The sequence below is a fragment of the Amblyomma maculatum genome, chromosome 3 (genome assembly GCF_055883805.1).
Source record: "Amblyomma maculatum isolate TAMU_Amacu chromosome 3, ASM5588380v1, whole genome shotgun sequence".
In the NCBI taxonomy this organism is placed as follows: Eukaryota; Metazoa; Arthropoda; class Arachnida; order Ixodida; family Ixodidae; genus Amblyomma; species Amblyomma maculatum.
Genome location: NC_139346.1, coordinates 152,586,896 through 152,613,337, shown reverse-complemented (window position 1 = coordinate 152,613,337; position 26,442 = coordinate 152,586,896). Strand labels below are relative to the sequence as shown.

Below are 26,442 nucleotides of genomic sequence, written 5' to 3'. Positions count from 1 at the left end.
CTCCAAAAGCACCGTGTTGTGCCAGCCAGTGCTTTACGCAGAATTTCGAAGAACGTAATGATCAGGTTTAGTCGGACGCTACTCAAGATAACGCGGTCTTTTCCCCCTCGAAGAACCTCCATACTTGCAGATAAAATGCGGATCATTACATCTTAAATTGGGTCGACTTCCACGGATGCCTCAAGAGCCACAGTGCAAAGCTGATGAGAAAACCTCTTGGACGCCTTATTTTAGACAAAGACTGTACTTGTATGAAAGTAGGCTTGTGGATATGGTAAATCATTTGCAGGTGACGCTGAATTGTTTTCAACTGCACTGGAAACGACAGTAAGGGAGGGTTGCATTCAGGCGTGTTCTTATTTCCTTTTTATTCCCCCACCCCCCCCCCCCCCCCCCCCCCCCCCCCCCCCCCCCCCCCCCCTTTTTTTTTATTTTCTGTAAGACGCCCACGGATCTATCGGACTCTTTCACTACCTGGGTTCGTTGTGCTCCGCACGATGCCAGTAGACTGACCCCGCGAGGGAGGGTGGGGTTCGCTCGGCTGTACAGACAAAACGCACGAACGTCGCCAACAACGGGGCCGCGTTGTGTTCTTGTCCTAAGCTGGGAACGAGGAGCACGGTGGTGCGCTTACGAAAATCACTATTCACCCTCCGACCCGCGCTTGCCGCCCTTTTTTTTTTTTTTTTTTTTTTCGTTTGCGTTTTTTCTCGATATTCTGCTCTCTTCCTCTGTGTATGCGATAGAGAGCGGTGGGAGGGAGGTAAGGGGGTGACATGAAAAGCAAGAAAGACAATCTTCGCTAGCTCGCCCTCTTGTTATTAGTACCTTCGGCCCGTTTCTTTATTGGCAGCGTTTGGAACTTGCGTCGTGGAAGGGAGGGGCTATTACTCCAGTTCGGTCGGCTCTCTCAGCGTCGAGCGAGGGCAACGCCACCGCGGGGAGTGCAGGCGATAGTTACCGACGTCAGTCGCCTTCCGTTCAGGAACGCGAACTCCGGTCGGTTGGGTTGGTTCCCTCGGCGGCTCGTTGTCGTTCCGCGGCGAGCTGAATGACTGCGCTGTGCTGCAAGAACGGACGGCACGGCTTCGGCGGATGAAGGCTGAAGAAGAGGAGAGGGGCAGGGGATAGGAAAAAAAAAAAATGCCCCTGTTCGTTTTTATGCCGCTCGGTCTTATACGTTATCCCCTTTCTTTTAGCACCGTTCGCCTTAAAAAAAAAAAAAAAAAAAAAAAAAAAAAAGAAAAGAAAAAAAAAAGAAGAAAAAAAAAACAAGCCGAAGCCAGATGGCGCCGGATGCGGTGCTCTTGAAGTGCACACTGCGCGCCTGTACAGGCGAAGTGAGCTTACCAGCAACAAAGAAAGCAACAACAAATAAGTAGGGAACACGGCGACTTTGGCGCTACGGAGAAAGCGGGGAAGGGCGAGATGTGGACGCGACGCGCCGGCTCTCCGTCATGGCTGGAGGCGAGTTATGATGACAGCCTTCCTCGGTTGCGGCCTCCCTCTCTTTTGAGACCTTCCCGACGCCGACTTCGCCGCCGCCGCCTTGGACGCCGTTCTCCGTCTTCTTGCCTTTTCCTTTGTATCTCGCGGCCGTGCTGTTGCGAGCTCGAAGTGGCCGGGCCCAGATTTACGGCACTGCTGTTTTGGCCGAGGCCGCACCGTGCCCACTACGGCCGGGCGTGCTTATTTCCTCGCTAGTTTGGGGATGCGGTCTGTAGAATGCGTGCCGCTTGCTTGTGTTGTGTGCGCAGCGGCGGATGTGGTATCTGTATCCGCGGCGTCGCTGTAAACTGGCTCCAGGAGCGCGCGGTTGGGTTTTGTATTCCTCGCCGGGCGATTGTTCGCTGGCCCCGCGAACGGAACCTGCTTTCGTACTTATTGTGAGCCACCCTTCTTCAGTGATCACGAAGCTGGACGGAATGGCCGAGGCATTTCTTTTCCGGGAGGTTAGGAGCTCTTGCCGGGCCATACACGCGTCTTGCTATGCCACGTGGCCTTGCTATGCCCGCGAGTGTCGCCGACCTGTCTCGCGCAGTGTATGTACCGTTAGGAGATGCTCTGACCTAAAAAAAAAAAAAAAAAAAAGCAATTCTCGCACCATTTTGTGCAAGCAGTGAAGGAGCTGCTATTTTTGAGGTGAACCTTCAAACCACTTTTCATGTGGCGACATCTCGTGAAGGAAGAAACACCAACAGCGGAACTTGCAAGGTTTTCAGTGACGTCTTCTGCACTCCTTCATTGCGCGACCAGCCACTTTTGCACCCACCGATTGAAAACGTCGTCTTATACCTGTGCTACTCGGGTATCTTCGAATTACGTTCGGAATTAACCATAGAGTTTCTTCCACTCTTACCTAGAGGGAAAGCTGAGGGCGCTGCACTTCAGCCATGGGCGCGCTAAGAATCATGGGCCGGTGTCCTACTTGATGCGGGACAGTCGGTTTTTCTCGGGTGCATAGAGTGGCGTTACTATGATGGCTCCTTTTCATCATCATCATCATCTCGAGGTGCGAACGTAGACCTCAAGACATAGTAGCGAAGGCGCAAAAGCAGACAACGCCAGTAAAATGTTTGTTTTCCGAAATGCCACTAAAAAAACTTCCTAAAGTGATTAGGCAACCATAAATATTCAAAACATATTTTTCCCTCTTAAGGTGTGCCTATTAAGTGCGAAATATTGGTATCTGTGCTGCTCAAAACTTAGCCAATAGGAGAAAGAGCCATATTGGATAAATTTCACACTGATATGGCTGTTTCGCTCTATTTTTGCAATTTATAGTCACAATATTGAATGTAGGGACATTTTTTACTGTAGAACAATGTTTATTTTTGCATCATTTTTGGCCAAAAGTTGGAGTTCTGTGCTCGGTAGTTCTCCGTCTATGATGCTTTGGGCGCCCATGGTGGCTGAAATGGTCGACAGGAAACTCCATGTAAACTCCCATAGATGGCAGCACAGCTTTCCCTCTAGTTAAAAGTAAGAAACTCTATGGAATTAACGGGCTTCCGCGGTGCTGCACGGCAGTTTTCAGACACATTCGAAAGCTTCAGCATTCACTCGCGGTATTGCAATGGCGCTGCTGCGTCAAGTTTCGCTTCTGTACGTTCGCTTGTTTTCAGTTTGTACAAAGTACAACGGCGTAATGACAGTGGTTCCCACGGTCACGCTAGACCCACAGCAACACGTCCGACAGCCGCATATTATTGTACCGTGACATGTTTAGCGGGCCATCGACACTGGGACGGCTGCAAAGAGACGCTGCGGTGGACAGTGATGCGACATAGCGGGATGAGAGGGCTGTGGCTGTGGAGGCAACCAAACGACGCCTTGAAAACTGGATAAGTCATACTAGTAAATAGTGTTGGTGGCGTTGCGCCATGGCGGGACAGACTCCGTCACAGTAGGGAATTGACTTGGCTAGGACCTTTTTGGTCCACCTGGTAAAAAAAGGGAAGCCTCAGTACCAATCCAATCCAATCCTTCATATCCTCGACTGATCGCGGCGGCTTCATGAAAACTTTCGGTTGGCGAGGCAACGGCGTGACGACAGCGCTTGTACCTACGTTACACATGCTAAATATAAGCGAAACGAGCGGTCATATTGCACACTTGAACACTCAACCAGCGATAAACGCATGCAAAATAACTGCATTTTATTCGACTGCAACCCCCTTCCCCGCGACTAGTCTATGATCGAGTACGCAACTAGGGCTCGTGCTTCCAGCAATTCTCCAGAGCAATGCACAAGTTTTAGTGAATGCTAATGTTCATGAAATGTAGTTTTGGTAATAGTGGTCTGAAATCGACTATTAAGCGCTTACATGGCAGGAAGCGCATACAATGAACTGGAAGCGTCGATGTGGCCGTGATCACTGCCGAGCAGGCGGCTGGAAAAAGTCGTGAACGTCGCTTGCGGATGACAAATTAGGCCGGTGCTGTGAATGCGAGCGGTCACGGTCTATAGGGGGTATTCACTGACGCACTGTGCGCGGTGCATTGTGGGTAATTGAGGCGCAGTCGGCCATTTTTGTGTCCACGGAACGAACAGGGCGAACGTACGTATCAACTGCTGTCGTGCGGTTCTACAATTAGTGGCATCCGCAGCAATATGTTGTTTTTTGAGCTATCGTAGACTAGCTGTAATAGACGCGTGCATAGTGTAAACAAAGGAAGCTGAAGAGCTGCGCGAACGACCTCGGCATTTTAAGGTTCCGGAAGTACACACGAACAACTCCACTCGAACGAGATACCTCACCGAGATGCGACGTCACGTATGGCTGGCACGGCTCAACCGCACAAGTATCATGGAATATGAGAAATGCATGTCAAAATGGGCTGGACTGGAATCTTCCGGATGTGCCCCAGCAGCCAGCTCTTGTCACTATCCGTGCACGACTGTTCTTCACGCACTCAGAAGACACATTCCCGGTAAAAGAGCAGCGCGGTATCGCTTCCAGTCATGCGCATGCATGCAGCGCGCCGCCAACACCTCCTCGTCGTGTTTTGCTGCAATAAAATCTTTCAAAGAGGGCTCGCTAAACTTTGTGTTTGTCGTACTTGCCTCATTCGATCAGAAGAAGTCGGATGTTCGCATCGTCTGTGTCGTCTGCTAATCAAAGCAGACCGCATGCAGATTCGGCGAAGGAACGTAGGCGGGCAGAGTTGTTTTGCACAAGGTTTGAAGAACTTTATAAACTTATTTATCTCTAATAACAAATTAAGTTTAGCTTGGCCAAAATTGCGCTGTATTTCAAGAGTTTCGTTGCAAAAAGTTATTTCGAGCCCGCTAGGCAACGAGGTGCGCCACCAGTGTCATCGCTGTGGCCTGTGGCAGCGGTTTCTTTTGCTTCCTTACCGCCACAGACGATGCAAACATCCGACTTCTTCTGATCGATTGAGGCAAGTACACCAAACAAGCTTTGTATAAAAGATACTGACTACCAAATGCCATTTCTATGCAGAATATCAGCTACAAAACCTCAGCGGTTTAGTTGGTATAAACGTTGGACGGCACGCACGTAATTACACAAAGAGCGAGTTCGTCTGCTTCAACCGCGGCTCTTAACCCAGTTGCTTGTAACGTAGTTGCATTCTTCGAGTGTTCAGTAGGCTTGCGATTGGTTTCTTGTGACGAAGCTCGTCCGTAGGACAAGGAATTCATGAATGTTCCACTTATATATGCGTGGGCACAGGCCACTTACCGTGCAGTTGCGCATATCGACTGCACACGGGTAGGTACCTAAGTTATATTTCGTACAGGTCTCTGTCCGCATCGCGCACACTTTGCTGATAAATCAAGCTGTCACTCATAATACCGATTGAGTTTTCATAACAACGGTGCTGGCATGAGGCAGAGTGGCAGAGCAAACGGACGCGCACGAACAGCTAAGCTAACCGCCGCCCCGTACTAGTACTAGTCCGAATAGGACACAAATATGGCATCGACTGCATACTGACGTCAGCTGTGACGTCACGTGAATACCCCCTATATCAAGTATTGGTCACGTTGGAGAAAGCAGGAAGAATCAGCGAGAAGCGCCGATCGTACTCGACGACGTAACCAAAAGTGGTTTCAAGGTAGGCGATTGCATAAGAGCTTCCTACAGGGTAAACGAGCACCGGTTTTTTGTACACATCGATGTAAAGAAGCGCGCCGGGGTGCAATCGTCGTCATATCGGCGAAGTTCGTGCGCAAATTTTGCACTCGCAAGGTAAACGCCAAGCTGTGCAATATTAATTTCAAGCACTCATTTAGCAAGTACACAAGCTATTCGATAAACAAGCAGTAGAAGTAACCGAGCTACAGATGTCGAAATCAACAACCAAAGAACCGAAGCGATCGCGATACCTCGCCGCCATTAGTCGCGCGGCGCAGCTGTGGGCGGAGCAAAGCTATGGCGACCTGCTATTGGTCGGTATCTGTTGTGTTCGCGTTTCGAATGGGGCGCCTCGATGCAACGGTGGCGCTCACATCGAGGCACCCTAGTTTCGAAGGCATTCCAAAATCTCGAATGTCTTCGCGTGAATGTTTTCGCGTAGCTCATTCAGCTCGAATGACATTTCAGTCGAGTGCTTTCGAAACACGTCGTGTAGCAGCGCAGATTCGGCATTCGAATGAATGATATTCGGTTCGAAGGTATTCGAAACGCCCGTGTATGTAGCAGGGGTATTGGATCATCGTTGTTTAGATCAAGGATTTTCCAGCCGTTCACGTGCTCCATGGACTCCTGTGGCCACCGCGTAAACCAGTGCGTTTGGAACACGACGCGTACGAGAACGCGTGTCTTGCTGCGTGCTTGACGCCGCGCTCCATTGGCTTTGCCATCTTCGACGCTGCCGTATCCGGCAGTCGTGGCCTTGAAACTGGAGTCGGTGTTACGGACAGCGAGAGGACTGCCGTTGTGTCAGCGCGCCACTCCCTCCGCGTGTGTAGTATTACGTTCAGTGTCGCGGCGTCCGCGTCGGTTGTCGCATCACGCCACCTTCGTTTCCTGCACATGTGTTGTTGTGTGAGAAAGACAGGTGCCATCCTGTCCCGAGGGAACGAAGCTTGTCGCTCGAGTTTCGTTGATCTACGCGCTACCGTTTCGTCTCTCCCTCTCTTTCTCTCTCTGCGAGCGCACCTGCACGCGCTGCAGATGAGTTGACTTGCCTAGAACATCCGACCACCACTTGCATTGCCCAGAGGGGGTGGGGAGGAGCTGGAGGGACGCCCTCACCGCTGTCTGCACGCTTCGTGCATTCTCACTGCCGTGTCCATAAATCACGACGCCGTGGTGGCCGCGGGTCGTGGGAGGCGGCGGCTCTGTTCGCGGGGAAAGGGCTTCAGGTGCGAGGGGGGAGTGCAGTTTACGTAGTGGGCGTTCGACCGTGGCGCATAGTGGATTGATTTCCCCGTCCGTTTCTTTCAGGACAGACGGAGGAGAACGGCGCTTTGACATACAGCGCAGCACCTGTGCCTTGTCGCGCGCACGTTGCATAGCTTCGTCTCTCGCGAATAGCAGCGCGGGAGAACGGCCCCGCAAAAAGAAACTACAAAGAAAGAAAAATACCCTCCGTCCAGACATTGTGCTGCGCTGGCCGTTGCTGTTGTTGTTGTTATTATTATTGTTGTTCGCGGAAAATTCTATATACGTCCGCGAGCTCTCACATCGTGGCTCGCGAGGACCGGCGGTAGGTGGGGAAAAAAAAGGCGTTTAATTTTTCAAGGCACTGTTATATGCAGAGGAGATTAGCTGACATGCGCGGGAACCGGTAGAACGATGTAAGCCGCAACCTTTCGACACGGAAGTGTCACTTTGTTTTGTGATAGTTGGCATCTAGAAACCATAACAATAGAGAGATTTAGCTTACCGCGATCCGCCACCGTGACCTTCTACCACGCGTGGGGGGCGCACAAGCTGATTAGGTCCGGACGCGGCAGGTCTGTGTCGAAATTCAGTATGTAGCGCCATCTATCGGCGTCAAGGGGGTCTGGGCATGCGCAGTGGAACGCGCGGTGGCGGATCACGGTAAACTAAAACTCTCTACTAGTACAGAAGTGCTGGCTGCCCGCTGCCTAAATGTTGAACAGTGGTGGTAAAATAAAAATCGTCTGACGAACTAGGAAGCATGAGTTATATTAAATCTGCATTTTAAAGCATTAAGGGGAAATAACTTTTTTTTTTTTTTTTGCTGGTATAACAGCGCCAGCAATTGCAGCATCAGTGGCAGTATAGTTAGAACCTACTATTTCAAACCATTTTAAGAGGTCATAAAAAACTATTTAAGCTATGCAAGAAACTGGAACCGACTGGAAGAGAAAAATGCAAATTAAAGTGTCCCAAGTTTCTTCCAGCAAAAATAACCCAGCTGTCACTCCTAATTATAAAATTTAGTATATGTCAACTCCGCGTGACGCTTGCAGAGTATAAAAGTTCGAACACTGTTGGCTTTGGCCTGACATTCTCTGCCTGTTCAAGATATAAATCTGTGCCAAAGCCATGAATTCTGCCCCTGTTATCGTCATTACAAGGGAAAATTTGGAAGAGCATGCTTAGACTTTAGGAGTAGGCATATATATATATATATATATATATAATACACACACCGATTATTGAGCATACAAAAGTAATAGGAATCTTGCCAATTTTTGTGACCTTTACAGGCTGTGGCCCTGCAGCACACAGTCAACTCGTTGCGCACCGTAGTGATGCTTTCTTACCTTTTTTTCTGTTACTGATGCAGAGCCCATTGCATGTCGACGTGGTGAGCAAGAAAAAGGCAGCACGTGCTGCCTTGGCTGCCGACGCAGAGGCCAGTGGCTTCATGACAGTGGGCCTGGACCCAGCCTTCCTGTACCAGCATGGCCAGTTTGCTAGGACCTCGGCCTTCAAGCCATGGCCTTCTGTGCTGCTCAAGGAACGGGCAGCGGCCAAAGTTCTCCAGCCGCACCTCATAGAACAGCTACCCGCGGGGCTCCCACCTGCAGCTGTACCTGTCTACCTCAAGAATAGGCGAGTTTTTTTTTTCCTCTTTTTTGCCAGCAAATCGAGCCCGCAGGACTTCACATTCTGTGCCCTAAGAGTTTAAGCGCTAATGAGCAAGGCAGAGGAGGAAAGCTAACATGCTGATGTTTTACTTTGTCCTTTTCAACAACAGCCTGCCCTACCCTGCGGAGGCGTACCTTCCAGCAGAGATTGCAGAAATGCAGAAGCTGGGGCCAGCAATGCTCAAAACAGATCCTGACAGGTTGGTACTGCATTTTTGTGCTGTACTTGCACTTCCGGACTGCAAATGCTCGGGGGCCTGGCGGGGACTTTAAAAAAGAACAAAAAGAAGAGGGGGTGGGGTTTTCATGGTGCCTTCATTTTGCAAAGGACAACACACTTCATTATTCTTTTTGTGCGTAATATTTTTCACGTTCACCGTGTGTACCTTGTGACTCATTGATCTTTGACAGTACCCATGTGTGGTCATTCAACCGAAAGTTGGTTGAAACCAAATGCACGCGACATGGGCGCAGCACTCGTGATCTGCGTCCGATAGCTGCCATGCATGCACATGAAGTGGTAGTTGTGCTTTTGTGGTTGCTGCAGCCAATGGCAATATGGGTTTCATACGTGCGGTACAAACTGGCAGTTCGTTTTCAACTAGAGCAGCTTGGGAAAGGGCAGAAGAGGAGATGCGCACATGTGCGGAGTGGCCATTTGAAAAAGGCAGATGGAAGCCTGTTTTTGTATACTTTGAGGGCTATAGGTTACAATGCACAGGGCCTTGGAAGTGGGAGAATGCATGCATGGACACATGTTATAGGTAAATGATCACAGAATTGAGCTTTGCTTTCGCATGTTGCAGGAATAATTACTTGCGTTACAAAAATTGCAATATTTATTTTTAAAGCAGGTTACTGAATCGCAAATGTTACCTTTTTACCAGCTTCTCGATGTCGCCAATGTTTTAGCTCGGAAAACGGTTGTTTCATGCCAAACAACAGCTGGCTAGGGGGCATGCACTTGGCTTTCAGGTAATCCCCGTAGCAGTCTATCAAAAAAAAATTATTGGCAAGAAAACACCTCGGACATTATAGTGCCAATATGACAAATTGATCAGTCGAGAAAAAATTGCCTGCCAATTTGCCTAGTTAAGCCAGAAAATGAGTATTCCGAAGAAGATATTTGCTTGTTGTGAATCGCCCCTAAAGTCGAGCAAAATTAAATTATGTAAAATAAGCAAAATATGTAAGTCATTAATGGCTATGACAATATAAACAGCTATGGGGGAAGTCGCAATTATCTCGGGAACCGCGGACAGCGTTTCCCACTAAGGTTTAGGGCTACGGTGAAAAGTATGTGCATTTTGGCAGGAAGTCTACAAAAGCAACCATACGTTCTGTATTTTTTCCTTTTTTTGTTTTCTTCAAAGAAGAAACAGGGTACTTTCCAGAAACCGCTCCCTCAGTTCAGCGCAGCTCCACAGGAGGATTTCCTCCTCAGAGTCTGCAAGATTTGTAACTTGAAGGTTTTCTCTCACTGTACGTGCTGCACTGTGTAATCAAATTACTTGCGAGATGCTATTATTACGTGACATTGTCTAGGTTACGGTGACATTACCAGTGATAGTGACATTACGGTCTAGGTTACAGTGACCTAGGTGACATTGTCTAGGTTAAGCACAGCACTCCTGTGTGAGCAGAAACAAAATTAATCTTTTTAATCTGCCCGGTAAAACTGCTGATATTCATTTATTTTGTGCACACGCTGCACAAGGCCAGTTGTAAAAGAAAAAAAGCAGACTGGTATGCATTGATAGAGACACGTGCTGTACAATAATCGATTGTGACGAGGTAGGCGAAACTGTGAGCACTCAACACTTTCAAGGACCACACACATATCATTCATCATTAAGAAGTATGAAATGTGCAGGCAATTGCCCCTCAAGCTTGAGAATGCAGGCTGGGTAAAAATTGCCATCTGCGTCCACCCACTTCATGAAATATGTTAGCGGACCAAAATTCTTTGTATTCACAGGGCCAAAGCCTTTAACATCAGTGACAGGCACCACCTCGCATCTCTCATTGTCTTTGTACCTAATGTTGGCAAAGGCAGGTGCATTCGAGGACATCACAGGATGATTGACAGCAAGATATACACATGCACTTGTTCACCTCACTATACCACAACGTGAGGGACCTGTTTCTGCTGTCTGTCTCTGTTTACACGAACAGTTGGCAACGCTAAAAATACAAAACTGAGGAATCATTTTACGCTAAAAAAAAATTGAGAATATAGACTGTCGCAAATTATATTTAATGCTCTTAAGTGCAGATATATATACCTGGTTCTTAAACTGCTGATTTGCGAATGTTTGGAACATTTGCATCACATGAAATGTGAAAATGTGAATCATAGACTGGCTGACAGGATCAACTTGAACTACAATAAGACAACAGTTGCAAAATGCATGGTACCTGTGGTATTATGTGTTGTTTTTGTCAAGTTGTTTTTCTTCCCTCATGGTTGTGACATGACTGAGAGTTAAAACAGCAGAAAATGGCAGTTTTTCAGGTGCTTGGTAGTGTACCTGAACAATGGACCCTGCTGAAGAGCGGCATAGGTGTGGCCCTTATGAAACGTACCCGAGTCCATGTTCGCGTTATTCTACGTCATGCTAGAAAAATGATGTCCCAAAACTGTGTGCATTTCAGACTCAGCGCGACCCACAAGAACAGTAGTGACCACGTGGCACAGTTATAAAAACGTTTTCAATGATTACAGAGCTCTAGTGTCAAGTTGATTTAATTAAATGATTTGAAGGTATATGCATGCTGTTTAAGTGAACCTGGTGAAGAGTCCCAGTTTAGTAGACTATGGCATCTCACATGAAAAAAAAAAAAAAAAAAAAAAAAAAAGAAAAAAAAAAACACCTGGTAGACTATCTTCAGGCATACCCATGTCAGCTGGAAAAGCACATTTACAGCTGAATTTCTAGCTGGATTGCCATTTTCCAGCTGGAGCTTGTCTGGAGGTATAAATTTTCCAGTTGGAAATATCAGCATTCCAGCTGGACATGGTTTCCGGTTCCATAATCCAGCAGGAAATACATGTCATTCCAGCTGGAATTGCTTTTTTTCTAGCTGGAAACCACAGTTTTCCAGTTGGAAAATTTGGTTACACGGTTCTATAATCTAGCAGGAATTAAGCTTTTTTCCTTTTCGCCTGAGATTAAAAACAATCTATTGTTCACACGGACCCCCAAAAAATCTGAAATCCAATTAGAAATTTGTGAACCAGTTGGAAGGTCCATTTGGAAATTTGAAACCAATGGAACATTTCATTTGGAAGTAGGGAAATCATTTGGATAGTCCAAATTGGATTTGTGAGCTCCCATTGGCTGACCACCTAAATTTAATTACTCCATTTGAGACCAACTAGAATATTCAATGGACCAATGGGTTCTTTTCTTTCTTTCTTTTTTTGCTTTGCTTGTGAGTGCACATCACTTGTTCACAGGCCATTGACATCGCAGCCTGCAGAAACAAACCCTGTGCCACGGGGGGAATATCTTCTCCATGTTCTGTTATCCTCAAAATCACAGACACTGTTACCACAAAAAAAGAAAGAAAGAAAGAGGTGGTTGTATTCGTTTAAGGAAACTACTTTGTATCACCAGGGTGTGTAGGGAGTGGTGTAATTACCAAAATGCAAAGTTTCTTTGCTTTATTTCATCTGGGTTAGTACTTGAATCGTTTGAGTGGCCTGTTTCTTTATAAAAAGAAATTTCTTGCTTCTTGTTAATGCAGTTTTCTTTGTAGCGTTTACGTTTTTTATGGTTGCTCATGCTAATGATTTGTGTCGTCACAGGCACATTTCCTAAGTTGTTCCTCTAGGTCAACTGGTTATGTATTTCATGTCAAAATGCGTGGTAACACTAAGTGCCTTTCTTAGAATTCACTGCACCATTTTAGTCAAATGTTGCATCAAAACAGGAAGGCCAATTTTGGTATATAATACACATAACAAGCAGTGCTGTAAGAAGGTAAACTACCTGCGGATTTTGAAACACCATATTATAGCACATGTGTGAATATGTGCAAGTTCATAAAACTAGTCTTTTGGTGTGCTGTGCCAGCGATTTAAACTGTCCACCAAGTTTTTAACCTGTGCAGTAAATTTCAATCGTAATTTGGTATATAACTTGATGTAAATTATTCCATGCAGGCTTGATGCACCCATGACAGTACAGCATTTAAAGAAGACTGCTGTGGAGGTGGTCCTCAAAAAGGAGCATGTGCCAACAGCCTGCAGCAGGGCATTGGAAGGGGTGCCAATGGGTGCAGCACCGGCGGGAAAACTTACCAATGGAAGGCTGTCTGCTGACACAGACGAGACTATGTCCAACAGCAGCCTGAGCACACTATCTGGTAAGCTACCGCAACACTGTGTACTACTCAGAAAATTTGGAGCTTATCACAAGTAGGGTGCTTGCTCAAAGTGCTTCAGTCCTCCCTGTGCAACAGACACATGTGTTGCAGAGGAGGTTCTGTTGATCCAAGAAAAGACAAACTTCTAGATCAGAAAACTCAAGCATCAGCTGTGGGGGATATGGACAATGTTAAGTGTGGCAGTTCCAAAGTTTTTCCAAAACGACATTTCTGAGGTGATTCTCCATGCACCCGCCGGAGTGACACAGTGGTGAGGACGCTCGACTACCGTGCCTAAGGATGCCCGCAGCGGCCGCTTTTCGATGGAGGCAAAAAGCTAGGCGCTCGTGTGCTGTATGATGTTGGTGCATGTTAAAAAAGCCCAGGGGGTCGAAATTTCCGGAGCCTTCCACTACGGCGTCTCTCATAGCCTGAGTCGCTTTTGAATGTTAAACCCCAAAACCAAACCAAACCAAGCGATTCTCCCTGCTCTATGCTCGCTGTGCTTATAAATATTTTTGGCCTTCTTATAATGCTAAAAGTCTTTCTCTGCGGTCAGCCATTTTCAAGTTGTACTGCTTTTAAATTGGTGACTTTCCAGCGAGCTGCATATACGTGCCTGTAAAGAATCATTTGCAGCATCTGCACAGTCATGGTGCGATCACTGGAAGAAAATTTGTGACTGCGCAGGGATGAAGTTACAAGTTTTGAAACAATATAATTTCTAAGACACTTTTGCATCCCCACTAGTGGAAACACGCTGACACCACCTGTGCACTGCTCTCTTTGTGCTGTCTTAGAGTGATGATAACTATTTCGATCCACCCCACATCATCTTGTGCTGTGAAACATTAGGATATTTTTAAAGATCAAGAAACCGCTAAGTGCCACATGCCTTCAAAATGCCCTAACACAGTGTCATGCAGACGCAGTACATTAAGCAGGATTCACATGGAGGAGACTTCTGGGGAGGTGGTGTGAAGCCGTCACTGACCGGCAGAACACTTTGCTGGCAACGCGGGTATTGGGAGCCAAATCAGCCAAACCTCAATTAATTCAAAATCAAAATATTGCGCTTTTTGCTCGTACGCTCAGGATCATGTTGTCACCTTTATTTTACACTTGCCGTTTTTGCGCAGTAGATTAGTGCGGTTATTTCTGTTGTTGTCGCATTTTGCATGATGGCAACGCGCCGTGCACAGTACAACGCTCGCTTAAAAAAAAAAGCTATCTTGGAGAAGAAATTACATATTCCGCAGCAGGTCGACGGCTAGACAACTAATCTACCGTACGTGGGTGGTGGATGCGGCAGGAGGTGATTTTTATTGTGAGCAAAGGCTTCCGATAACATCGTCTGGGAGGACGAGAGTAAAAAGGAAGACTAAGTTTCCGAGAACTCGACCTCCGGCGACGACGATGAATGAGCGTTACATTCGTGGTTTTATTTTTTCCCATTGGGCAATGTGCAGATTTGCCCTTCGTGTTATATTCGCAATGGCATTACATTCGAGTAAATACGGTAACAGTGTCATTGGGTTTAGAGAGAGAGAGAAGTTACGGGATTTCAGTCCCAAAGTATGGTCAAGGGTTCTGGTCCAAATAAAAAGGCCAGGGGTTCGTGTTCCTCGCTCGCATCAGTTTCCATAGCAACTGTGACGCCAGCAGTTGTTGAGCTGCGGAAGCGGCAAATGGGACAACGGCAAGCACAAAAGATACTTCTGTGCCATGGCTGTTCCCCTATCATCGCCTCTGGCACGCCATTCGCTCATAAAGAATCACTAACAGACCACCATGTGGCACCTAGGCCCGTATTCCGAGTTTGCGTCGTTATCGAAGCGTTGCTATCTCACGTGACCTCGAGTCGTCTGATTGGTCGAAATGCCGGAACCGAGTGTTGCCACTACGGAACCGGAAGGGGTGGCAACATCATGTTCCGGAGTTTCCACCAATCGGATGACTAGAGGTCGGCGAGATAGCGATACTTTCGATAAAGACGCAAACTCGGAATACGGGCCCAGGTTTGATCTCCTTCGTATCAATATTGTAACACAACCATTCTTCATGCAGCTTTCCAGGTGATGCCATACCATTTTGCTGCTTAATGCATGCATCTGCTAGTCTAGTTAAGCAATATGGATTCAAACTACTTCCGTTGCATATGCCTCTAACTGTATGCCTTTATCAACCAACTACACCACGGGACATAGCACAGCGCACATTTTCGAATCTGGCATTGCTGCATGAGGGATGCTTTGGCTTCGTACACATAGGCGGTCCTAAGTGTCTCGAAATTTTGGCACTCTGGTAGTGTGCTCAGGCAGGAGAAGGGATGAGGAAGTGGGAGATGGATTTTGCAATGAGGCAGCGGGAGGAGATACAACTTGATACAAAACGTATTTACGAGATTTTAAATTGTGCCATGCAATTGGTGCCCCTGCCACCAGTGTGCACCAGAGAGGAGTGGCATCGCATGTGCGGAGTTCGAGGCTATCTTCCTTCTCTCCTCAAAAATGGTGTATATGTTTGTTCATGAAGACTTTGTCTTTTCACGTAGACAATCATCATTCCATCCAATGTTCTTTTGTGATCAGTATACCCGTAAGGGTCTTGAAACGTCTCATTTCCTTTGCACAGATGTTGGCAAGTGTACGTTGATTATATGAAAAGATCTTGGTACTCGATTAAACAGGTTTTTGAGTGACGTGGAAAGTTCGAGGTACACAGCAGAGTTTAATCTTCTGCCATTTGGTCTGCCTGTGGAGGAAACTGTTAAGGGAAGCCATTTTCCTTCTCACTTGACCACATATCAAAACTTCCACTACCCGTTGGCTGTTTCATGTTGGTGGGATCACTGCTTCTAGATTCTTTTTTTTTTTTTTTTTTTGCCTCAGTGCTTACAGGAGTTGCTGAGAAATATGAGATTAAGGAGCAAGGTCTGCCTTCCTATTTCTAATATGCAGTTGCATGCATAGCATTGCATTGGGGATGAAACCGGTCCTGTGGAGTATTCAGCGCACAGCCGTTGATCTGGAAATAGTTCCAGTCCAGTATTTACAAATGTTGCAGTAGACACTACTGCAGCAGTGAATGCAGATAGTGTGGAAAAGAAACAATGTGTTCTGCACAGCAACCTTAGTGCAGTTCAGGTTTAATGGGTGCTGTCTATGGCAGCACCCACAGAGCTGGGATGTGATGATAACCAATTGGGCTTATAGTTGGGTGCCCATTAACTAGAAAAGAAAAAAAAATTTAAAATGAGGAGCAGAACAGGAAATTGTTGAAACAGGAAATGAAGAGATGTTTGTTGCGGGCAACTTGCAGGTGTAGAAGACGTGGGTCTGGCCGAGGACAGCAAGGAGGGCAACCCCCTGGTGGTCTCTGAGTTGCGGGGCCTCTGGGTGGCATTTGACCGGCACTCACTGGGCGACCGTGCCAGGCAGGACATCATGCGTGAGGTCAACCTGCTGCTGGCTGCCTACCAGCAACGCCACTTCCTGGCCGGCTACAAGCTGCTCCTACAACAGCGACAGGTTCGTGCCCCTAAAGTAGTGCTCTCAGAGGCACCGCCATTGTGTCCACTGTAGGAAAAAAAGACTCCTGCCCCATACATCTCCGATTAACTTGTCGGCTGCCCCCTGCTACGTTAGCTTTTCCTAGGAATCCACTCCGTTCCCCGAAGGGGCCATTGATAGTTCCTTCTCAGCATTATATGCTCTGCCCAAGTCCATCTCGTTTAGCTTCAGCCGGATAGCTTAAGAGGGGACAAGGCTCTTGGTTGACTGAAAATCGCGGAAAAAAATACACCTTTTTGCAGATGACATTGTTGGAAATCTGCAGCCCATCCCCTACACATCAACTAATTTATTCACTCCCTGGGTTATTGATTCCACTTCATAAAGTGAAAATTAGATGAATAAATCCCATCTCTGTTTATTTTTTTCTTGTTTTCCCAGAAAAGAAATTTTTGATGTTTTGCTGGTTTACAAGAAGGGTATCTTCGCATCTACAGCAGATAAAAGGATAATTTTTATTATTGTAGCATGCTCCTAAGCGATTCAGCTATACAATGTTTGTAAAGAAAGGAGTGAAAATGTCAAATATTATTGAAAACTTATACACATATCGGATAACTGATTACACATTTGAAGCCGACAGAAAAACTGATTAAGACTGGATTTCCATTGCATTTAGTCTTAACAGTGAAGAGAAAGGTTGCAAGAGCCCTGTCCCCACTTAATGTTACTGGTTGCCTTATACCCCCTTTACACGGGCAGAGTTAACCATGGTTAGCGCAACTGCGGTTACACGAAACCGTGGTTAGCCCGTTTACATGGCAGACCAAACCGCAGTTACACCCCTAACCGTGGTTATTGCAAACCAAGTTTGGTGACCTCGGTTTGCGTCGTTAACCGAGGTTATGGCGGCGTCTTTTGACGGAGGCTGTTCGTTGGCACTCGAGTGCGCGAAGCGTACGAGTGTGTCCACTTCAGCAGTGTACTCATTTGCCGTATTGAATCTCCGGTGTCTACTGTGCTGCCCGGCGTCTTCGGTTACGGCCTACAGCCAAGCGTCTGTGTACTGAAACCCCGTCCTGTGTTTGTAGTATCGTTTGTGCGGCTTGGTGCTGAGCGCAGAACGTCAAAACTGCGTGGTCTATCGTTTGTGCGGCTTGGTGCTGAGCGCGGAACGTCAAAACTGAGTGGTCTGAGCTTTATAATGAAAGTGCACAAGTTCGCAACGCTTGCAGTGCGGGATGCTGCGAGCAGGCTGAGGTACTTTACACTTACCATGGCAGTGAAGCGAGCGAGCGCGGCGAACTACGGCGGGGTGCGTAACCCCCTAGTCGTCGATAGGCCTAAATTATTTCTCTTCGAAGCCGCGGCGATCGGCGCTTTGGAACTGATCAACGCTGTCCAAATGGTGTACTCATGAAACATCTTTATTGTGAATCCTACTCTGCCGCCGTAAAATAACAATATGATAAACTTTGGCGATACATTAATCGCAGAGCTAGTATAAGCAGAAGTGCCGGCGGCAGCTGTCTTGAACAGAAACTTTATAGTATCGCGGTTATCGGTCTTGCCAGCAATTTGCTGCTGATCAGTGATCAGGAGTGATTCAGTTCTGATATTCGGCTCAGTATTCCAGATGAAAGCTAAACATTTCGACAGATTTGCCTGTCTGGTTGGGTTGATAACTAAATAAGACTTGAAATTTCTCCAACCAACACTTTTATTTTATAAAACCCGACGTTTCGGAGCCGGCTCGGCTCCTTCTTCAGGGGTGCATGACGCGGGGCTGCGTGCAGCTATAAGTAAAGGAATGGTCGAGGGGGAGAAGAAGGTGGGGGGGGGGGGGAGAATGGGGAGGGGGTGGAATACATACAGTCTACCGCAAATAACATCAACCGGACAACAGGCAACCTCCCTGCTGTATACTTGCAAGGTCTTCGCTCTCTCCTGGCCACTTCACAGAAGAAAAGAAAAAAGTCGCCAGCGAGCACACCTGCACCTGCGGCACCCTCACTCGTCTAAACCCCCCTCCTTCCTTCTCATTCCTTTCACACACATTCCACCCCCTCCCCATTCTCCCCCCCCCCCCCCCCCACCTTCTTCTCCCCCTCGACCATTCCTTTACTTATAGCTGCACGCAGCCCCACGTCATGCACCCCTGAAGAAGGAGCCGAGCCGGCTCCGAAACGTCGGGTTTTATAAAATAAAAGTGTTGGTTGGAGAAATTTCAAGTCTTATTTAGTATTCCAGATGCCAATAAATTTAGCACGCCTTGTTTCTGACGTCGGTGCTAGCGAACCGTCGTGTCGTTCGCGTACGGTCTGCGGGAGGAGGGGCCAACGCGGCGGTGTTTAGGATGGTCAATGAGGTGCTGCCATCGTGCGGGGCTTCACCGTGTTGTTGACGACTTGCCAGACGGCACTCCAGAAACTACATTATAAATAAAATATTTGTAAATGCTGCTTCGTTCCGCAGATCACCGCGTCACTTCGGTTGTACTTTATGGGCAATGGCGGCCGTAACCGAGAACGGCGGCGAGCTGTGTAAGCACAGCTAACCGCGATTGGCGGTTAACCGTGGTTAGGTTCGGTAACCTCGGTTAAGCGTAACCATGGTTAAGCCAGCCGTGTAAAGAGGGTATTAGAAGTACTGGTTTTAAGGCTCCCTTTTTAAGTTCACTTGAAAAATAATTGCGCACATATCAAGACAGACATAAGAGACGAGGTGGATGGGCAGGCTCTAACTTACAGCTGACTTTTTATTACCTTGGAAGTAGAAACCTATGTAGGCTAATGATCAAAGCTCATAGCAAATGCCCCTAGCAGAGGGAAACAAATCAGGACAGTGCACACAGGATGCATGCAGATATAAGTATAAAGTGGGCTTACTGTCGACGTAGTACATTGGGCAGCGTGCTGAGAATTTCTTGTTTTCTTCATGTCGTGCCACTGAGTGGTGGCTTGCCGTGCCAGCTGATGGTACCATTAGACCTGAAGTGTATAGTTTCAGCTGGTGCACACATTCTTTGATTACATCAAATGATCAACGCACTCACCTCACCCGTAAAGTGCCACCAAGAATGCACATGCAGTACGGTCAGGCTTTGCATGTCGGGGTGCAGACTCCTTTGCGCCATGTGCAGGCTAGGTTCGCCCTTGTGTTCTCCAGTTCAGCGCCATTTTCTCCCTCTGCTGCTTCAACAACGGGGGCTAAAAGCATTTGATGCTTGAAAGCAACAGCTAACGGAGAAAAGTGGTGTTTGCCGTGTATTGTTTGCAACTTTGGCCGTGTGCCTTAAAATGCTCATATATTAATATATTCACGTGTTTCTAGAAATGGCGTTTTTTTTTTTTTTTTTTTTTTTTTTTTTTCTTGGCTACGTGCACAAATACTACTATACGCAGCAAATGTTTATGGGATGCATGGTTCTGAAAAACAAAATAACACTTCGTTACAAAACCACCTTGTATTGTTTCCAGCAGATGCAGCATGCATTTATCCTCTCAAACCACCACAAAGGTCAGCCTGTTGACAGTTGCAATTTCATCAGGACTTTTTTTTTTTTTTTTTTTTTTTGGTCGATCCACATCCTACACGTTTCCTGCTGAAAATACCTGTCACGCAGAGCACAGTTTGAGGTTTATATCGCTGTCTATTGAGAATCGCAGAGAAGGAAGCCCATGTGTCTTGACGCCTGTATTTATTTAGCCATGTATTTTAGTTTAGTGCCATACTTTCAACAAAGCATTTTTATTGAATATGCTTGCTGGTCAGAGTACTTAATCACACAACAGACACAGATGCGGTTCCTTTTACAGTGCAGGAAATATATTCTATGAGTCGTTAGGCTAGAGGTGCTTGTCTCTTGTAGGAAGAAGCAGAGAGCATAAAGGGTTAATGCATGAAATTCTCTCGTTTGTTTTGGCCTGTCGGCGTCGAATATGTGCTGATGCTAACCGTCTATAAAGACATTAGTGACTGCTGCAAACAGACTGTATTACTCACACTAGGCAAGTAACCAAGAGCACACACGAAGCGGGCTGTAAGATTTTCCTATGCTCTATGCAATGCAGGAGGCAGAGCCCATGTCTTGCAAGCTCGGGTCCCTGCACAAGGGCGGTGACATGCCATCTCCTCGCCTGCCACCGAGTGGAGCGCCCACGTCCCCGGCCGGCACCACACAGCTGCCCGCACCACCACCGCCGCACGCAACCTCTCCGAATGTAGTAAACAGCTCTCCGGTGAATTTGTGCGAAAGCAAGGAGTCTGTGGCACGCAGTCCCCCTCAGCCCCCTCCAGTGGAACAACACAAAATGCTCCTTACCGCCTGAAGTGCTGGCAGCGTAATGTGTTGTAGCAGCGAGTCTCTCGCAGTGCCCCTCTCCCGCAACACTCCACTCGTTTCTTTCTGTGTCGTTGCTGCCGTTGGGACAGGAAGCTGCTGTGCCTGCTGTTGTGGTGCGAGGGAAGTGTAGCAATCGTGGGTGTACCCCAGGAAGGCTTGCGATGTGCCACAAATGGCTGCCCTTATGCTTATATCTATGCCTGTTAAAAACTGCTTACCTGCTCAAGCAAAACGCAAAGCATCCAGGAGTGGCTATGCAGAGGCCCAAAACGTCTCCTTTTTTGTCAACAGCACAGCTGAGAGCTGAAATTAATGCAGACGAAGCACGCCTCCTTTGCTGGCAGAATTTACGGGACAGCCTTGCAGTTGTTTTAGAATGGGCACAGAAAGGAAAGGCTTAGCATTTCTGTTAGAACCGGTGGGCAGTGTGAATTCACATCTTTGTCAGAGCCGAGAAGCACAACACACACTCATTAAAGCCGTCATTAACCCGGCACCACGTGCTGCGGGCTCCGTACAGCTGACAAAGACAACACAAGTGATTCTTCTAGGCCTGGTGAAAAAGCTCGTTAACGGCATATCACAGCGTTTAAAAGAGCACCTTTGCCACACCTTGTGGTGGCCCGCCCAGATAGCCTACCTGAGGTCACCCCGTTTGTGTAGCAGTGGCAGCCTTGTCCAGGAAGAAACGTCAAATGCAATACTTTTTCTGGGACTGCAACGCATACTGTGACTGTGGTGACTGGTGTTAGCCACGATGACATGCTGCCAGTCGGCACACACGCACTGCAGGATCTCGTCCTCTGTTCTGCCGAGATCCTCTCGTGTTTCCTCTTTCAAGGTGTCCCTATTATTGCTGTTATGTTTTTCTCCCTCTTTCTTCTTGAAAACGAGGACAGCTGCGTTGTCAGAGCGCACATGTTCTTTTTTTTGTTGTTGTTGTTATTGTTTTGTGTCGCTCACCGTGTAGTGTTCATAACCTCTTTTTAATGCTGGCTTTTCCTTTCTGTCTTGAAGGGTGGGTGGGCTGTGTTTAATTCTAGACAGCAGATGTTTTAATGTTTGTTGTTTTTGTTTGTCGTCGTTGTGCGAGTGCATCATAGAAGCCGCTGCACAGCGACGAGTATTCTTGGTGATCTGGTGCACGTGATATAAGCGTGCTTGAATGGCGCAAGCTGAAACTGTGGGCTGACGACCTGGGCACCAGGTTCCGGGAGCAAATGTTCCAGTTACACTTTAATAGAGCACCACTGCAAGTGATCAGAGGCTGCTGCTACCTGTCGAGGAGTGAATGCGAATGCCTAGAGTTGCACCCCAGTCCCAGCTTGTGTCATGCTGGTGTGTGTGTGTGTATGTATGTGCTTTTCTTAACTGTTTTCTTGAGCTGTTGATATTTGTTGCCTGTATGGCATGCTTGTGCGTGTGTCTGCGTGTACGCCCGAGCATTCTGGCCCAGTGTTGCTGTTGCGAGTTGTCGCCCTACAGTGGACAGAAACGACTTTCGCAAGGGTTTTTTTTTTTAATGCTTGCGCGTTCTCATTCCCATAGCCCTTCAAGTAGAGTGTCCTTGTGGGACCGTGGGCGTTTAAAGCACTTGGAAAAATAATTTTCTTGTACACCAGTTTTCTGGGGTAAACTCGCATATTGTGGTTTGCACAAATCATCAATTGGCTGGAAAAGGATTGCAACGTACATTGCGGCAAATTTGCAGTGCAACAAAATGGCTTGCCGTAGCCCCCACTTGGTTTTTGCAGTCTACCTGGAAGACAGTGTAGACTTTGGTGTGTTTTGCTATTGTTGGGCGTGCAAATCTTAACAGCCAGTGATGTGTGTTGTGTTCCATTTAGCGTGCATTCAGGGACTTGGAAAAAGAGTTTTCTCGTGTCACTGTATTTCGTTTTTGAGACGGGTTCACATTCTTTGTATGTTATTTCACTGATCCCAGTGAAATAGCAGTTCTCGCCCATTGCTCACTCAATAGTTGCAGCTCATTATGTACTTCACACCACATCTACCATGGGGTTGCCCTTGCTACCTAGGGAGGACTTCATTTTAAGCTACAAGTGGTAGGCAAGGGCTGTAGCTTGTACCTGTTCGTGTGAAAATGTGATTACCCTTTGCTGCTCTGCTGGTAGCAGACGCATTGCTTTCGATGGACGCGCATGCGTGGCACATTCAGTGCTTGCCGCGTTCTTTGCACAAGGATACTTGACCCCAGCACACACGCAGCATGTTTGCACAACAATGATGTGAAGCGGGCAAACATACAGACATTTGTTGCTGCAAAGAGATGCAGGTGTTTCATTTATCACGGCCGCACAGCTTTGATCCTTACATATGTCTGGCAGTTATAAGTACCTCATCTGAGCGTTTTCGGCACCTGATCGAGCCATTGTTACAGTTTTAAAGTTTCTTTTTTGTGTGTGTGTGTGCGTGTGTGCATGCGTGCGCGAGTGTGTACGTATGCATGTTCGAAGTACTACTCGATGCGGGTTTTCAAACGTGTGTGTCCTAGTCATGATGTCCCCACCTTTACATAGCCCTGCACAAAAATGTGTCGCTCCGAAACTCATCGTACAAAAAGAAAAGGAAAACAAAAAGGCAAAAAGAAAGGAAAGGTGGAAATGGAGGCAGCATTCTCCTCTTTCACCGCTATTTCCACATGCGGAGGAGCTCTTTGTCAAAGGCACAAAAGTGACATGGGAAGCACTTACGAGATGGTGCGCGGCTTTCCTGGGCTGGAAGAACACTGGCCTCATTGTGAAGCTGCCCCTCGCAGTACAAAAAATCCGTGCCAAGAGAGAGACACTTGTCATTCTTTCCACCGCACCCAAGCAGTCAGCTCCCACTTGTAAAATTCAGTTCAGCTGTCTGTCCTTACATCATTCCCTTTTTGGCAGCCGTCATTCTTAATTGTCTATCTCAACGAGGCGTCGCATCCTGGTCTTGTGTTCACTGGAAATGGACCTGCGTTTTCTTAACCTGCCTCCCCCTCTTTGTCATCTTCCTTTTGAGTAGTAAATGAGCAACGCTAGTGCCAAGATACCAGTTAGCCTGTCTTCATTGTTTGTGGCGTCACCTTGCTGTATTTATTTTTTGCTCAGTTCATGTCACTCCCTGCGACTCATTTCGTGCCCCAGTAGTAAAACGGAGACAACTGTAATGCGGGCTGACGTACAGTCGCAACATCATGGCAGGTTTGTTTGAAGTAAGGGTAACACCTGTACATACAGTTATACCGTTCCCTGTCTTTTATGGTTTCAGACTTTCCTTTAAATCTTTCGTTTGTCTGTCCAGTCCAACATCACACATCCTTTCGTCACCTGCTAAGCACTGCTGCCGTGCAAGCACCACCCTTCACGTCGATCCACATTTGACCATCATCGTATGCATAGCAACTTTCCCTGAACATTATTTTTGTCTGGCTAAACCAGCTCTTCAGAAGCTGTAGCCTTTCATCCATTCATGCCATCTTGAGGAATCAAATGCTAGACCCAAGTGTTGAGAATGTGGGTGCAGTACATTGCAAGTAATCGTGTGCTGTAAGCTTAGTCTTATTTGTGGAATCAAGCCTTTCAAGGTTCATGTTGAATGAGGAGCTGCGACTGTGGACGATAAGTTTCGGCTGCAGTGTAGCAGCACAAGAGAAACTGCATGGCAGCATTTGGTTGACAGTTTTGAGCCGAAAAATGCAAGCAGGATCCCAATATTTAGCTTATACAATTGAACATGTCATGTGCGTATCCCTCAGATTGGCCGAAATGTCAATAATCATCACGACGTGTCAGCCCATCCCCAGTGTTGTAGTCCTGTTCAGGTTTGCTTGTGCTATGTGACAGGAGTTACATTTCCGGCACAGTTAGTCACTGTGTAAAAAAGTTGTCCATTATCTCATGAAAATGGATATGCCTGTTGCAGCCAGCAGCATTACCGTATTGGTGCTTGGAAGCTTCACACGTTGAAATTAAAAGAGGCGGCTTGTAGTATTGTGAGAAGCTTTGTCCAGCGAGAATGCCGACTGCACTGGTGTAGTAGAGTGGCAGCTCCTAATTCACAGGGATGTGGCCATGTTGTAAATTTCTCTTACTCAGGAATAATTTCAATGTTCAAATCATTTTATTTTTCTTCTCCTTTTTCCATTTTTTTCAAGGCTCACAAGGAAGCAGTAGCATCAATTTTGTGTTGCACCTTTCGCTTTGGAAAAGCTACACGAAGAATAGCAAAGAGAACGAGTACTGCCGCTGCTTGAGGTCGTATACGTTGGGTTGGCTGGTTTTGTCGCTGGATCTGTAACCACTTTTTGTGGCTGGACAAGACATGCTGTTTCATGCAAGGAAAGCATTTGGCAGCATTGCACGATTGCCCGATGTAACTCTGTTGTGTTGTCAAAGCCTCGTGCAGCAATTTCATTCTCAGTGCACGTTTTTTGTCTCTGAAATGCGTTTGATTGTTGCGGTCAGTGATCACACCAGAGGAGAGCGTTTAGCGTAGCTTGTTAGGTGCACAGAGTTGCTTTGGTGTTTTCGGCCAGGCTTGGTCTAGTGTTGGCAAAATGTTGCAGTTTATATGCAAGGTGTCGGTGTGCAAGGAAGGAGCCGTTGCAATGTTCTGGCGTACCAGGCGTGCGAGGGACTTACGTGTGCCAGTGGGGCAAGCAGCATTATGCAGTGAATACTTTTGCTTGTGCTTTAGGGAGCCGTTCGTATGCTTACATTTCATCAGTGGTTTGTTGGCACTTGCAACTTTGCATTGCCAGAATATGTGTCGCATGAATGCACTCGAGCAGTTGACTGTCCTCAGTGGGGATGCAAGATGGGGAAGCCACTCTTAGTTTGTTATGAGCCAGTGGCTTGAATGTTTTTTTAATTCTTTTTCATAGTGGAAGCTAGCATAGATGAGATTTAAGCAAGCTGTCACACGATGACAGAAGGCAGTGCACAGGGATGAGACGAATGAAACAAATGCTACGTGTATTTTTTATTTTTTTTTCATTTTTCTGAACTTTCCTTTGAACTGTTGTCGTCCTGTCTCCAGGTTAAACTGTCGTTTCTTGCTGTGTTGAGCAAGCAGTGTGTTGCGTTGAATTGAAAAAAAAAAAAGCAAGTTTGGTCGCACGTTGCGCAGTGTTTTTGCATTGTGGTGCCATTTATGGCAGTGGATGGAAGTCAGGTGGCAGGCAGGGCAAGTGTGTAGAAGGTTCCGTGTGTGTCGCACAGGGTTTTTCCATTTGTCTACCCCGAGCAGCAGATTGTGGTCCAGTTCAGTGCTTGAAGCTACGAGTGTCGGAAAGAGTGAGTTTGGTGTGTGTTTTTTCAAGGTTTGTGCAGCAGCCTGTATTCAGGCAGGCAAGGATATGGTGGCGGTGGTGGTTGGTTGGTGACCGGAGCAAGCTTGGCTCCTGCACGCAAGACTGTGATCAGTGCAGGCAGGATTGTGATACTTTGCGCGATGTAGAGAGTGGTACCAGTGAAGGCGAGAGGGCAAGTTGCGTTAGCCTGGTTGCAAAACCAGCGAGATGGCCATTCGCATGCAGGCCGCAGCCATAAACAAGCTGCTTCCATCAAAGCCTTCTGTTTAGGAAAAGAGAAAGCATTTGCAGTCCCCCCACTTTTGCTTCAAGTTAATGCTATATATATCCCCCCTGCCTTATGTGAGAGCAAGCGTAGAGAAGGCACTTC

At 47.1% G+C, this 26,442-nt stretch overlaps 1 protein-coding gene across 1 annotated transcript in view; it reads left to right on the top strand.

Annotated features, from left to right (window-relative positions):
• Nucleotides 1-22,288, top strand: part of Snoo (Sno oncogene) — a 52,082-nt gene extending 29,794 nt beyond the window's left edge. Inside the window, exons 3-7 of the mRNA XM_084598250.1 lie at nt 8,233-8,501; nt 8,647-8,736; nt 12,705-12,907; nt 16,229-16,437; nt 20,493-22,288. Of these exons, the coding sequence (XP_084454376.1) occupies nt 8,233-8,501; nt 8,647-8,736; nt 12,705-12,907; nt 16,229-16,437; nt 20,493-20,750 (1,029 nt within the window). The 3' untranslated portion in view covers nt 20,751-22,288. The remainder of the gene's footprint in view (nt 1-8,232; nt 8,502-8,646; nt 8,737-12,704; nt 12,908-16,228; nt 16,438-20,492) is intronic.
• The last annotated feature ends 4,154 nt before the right edge of the window (nt 22,289-26,442 follow it).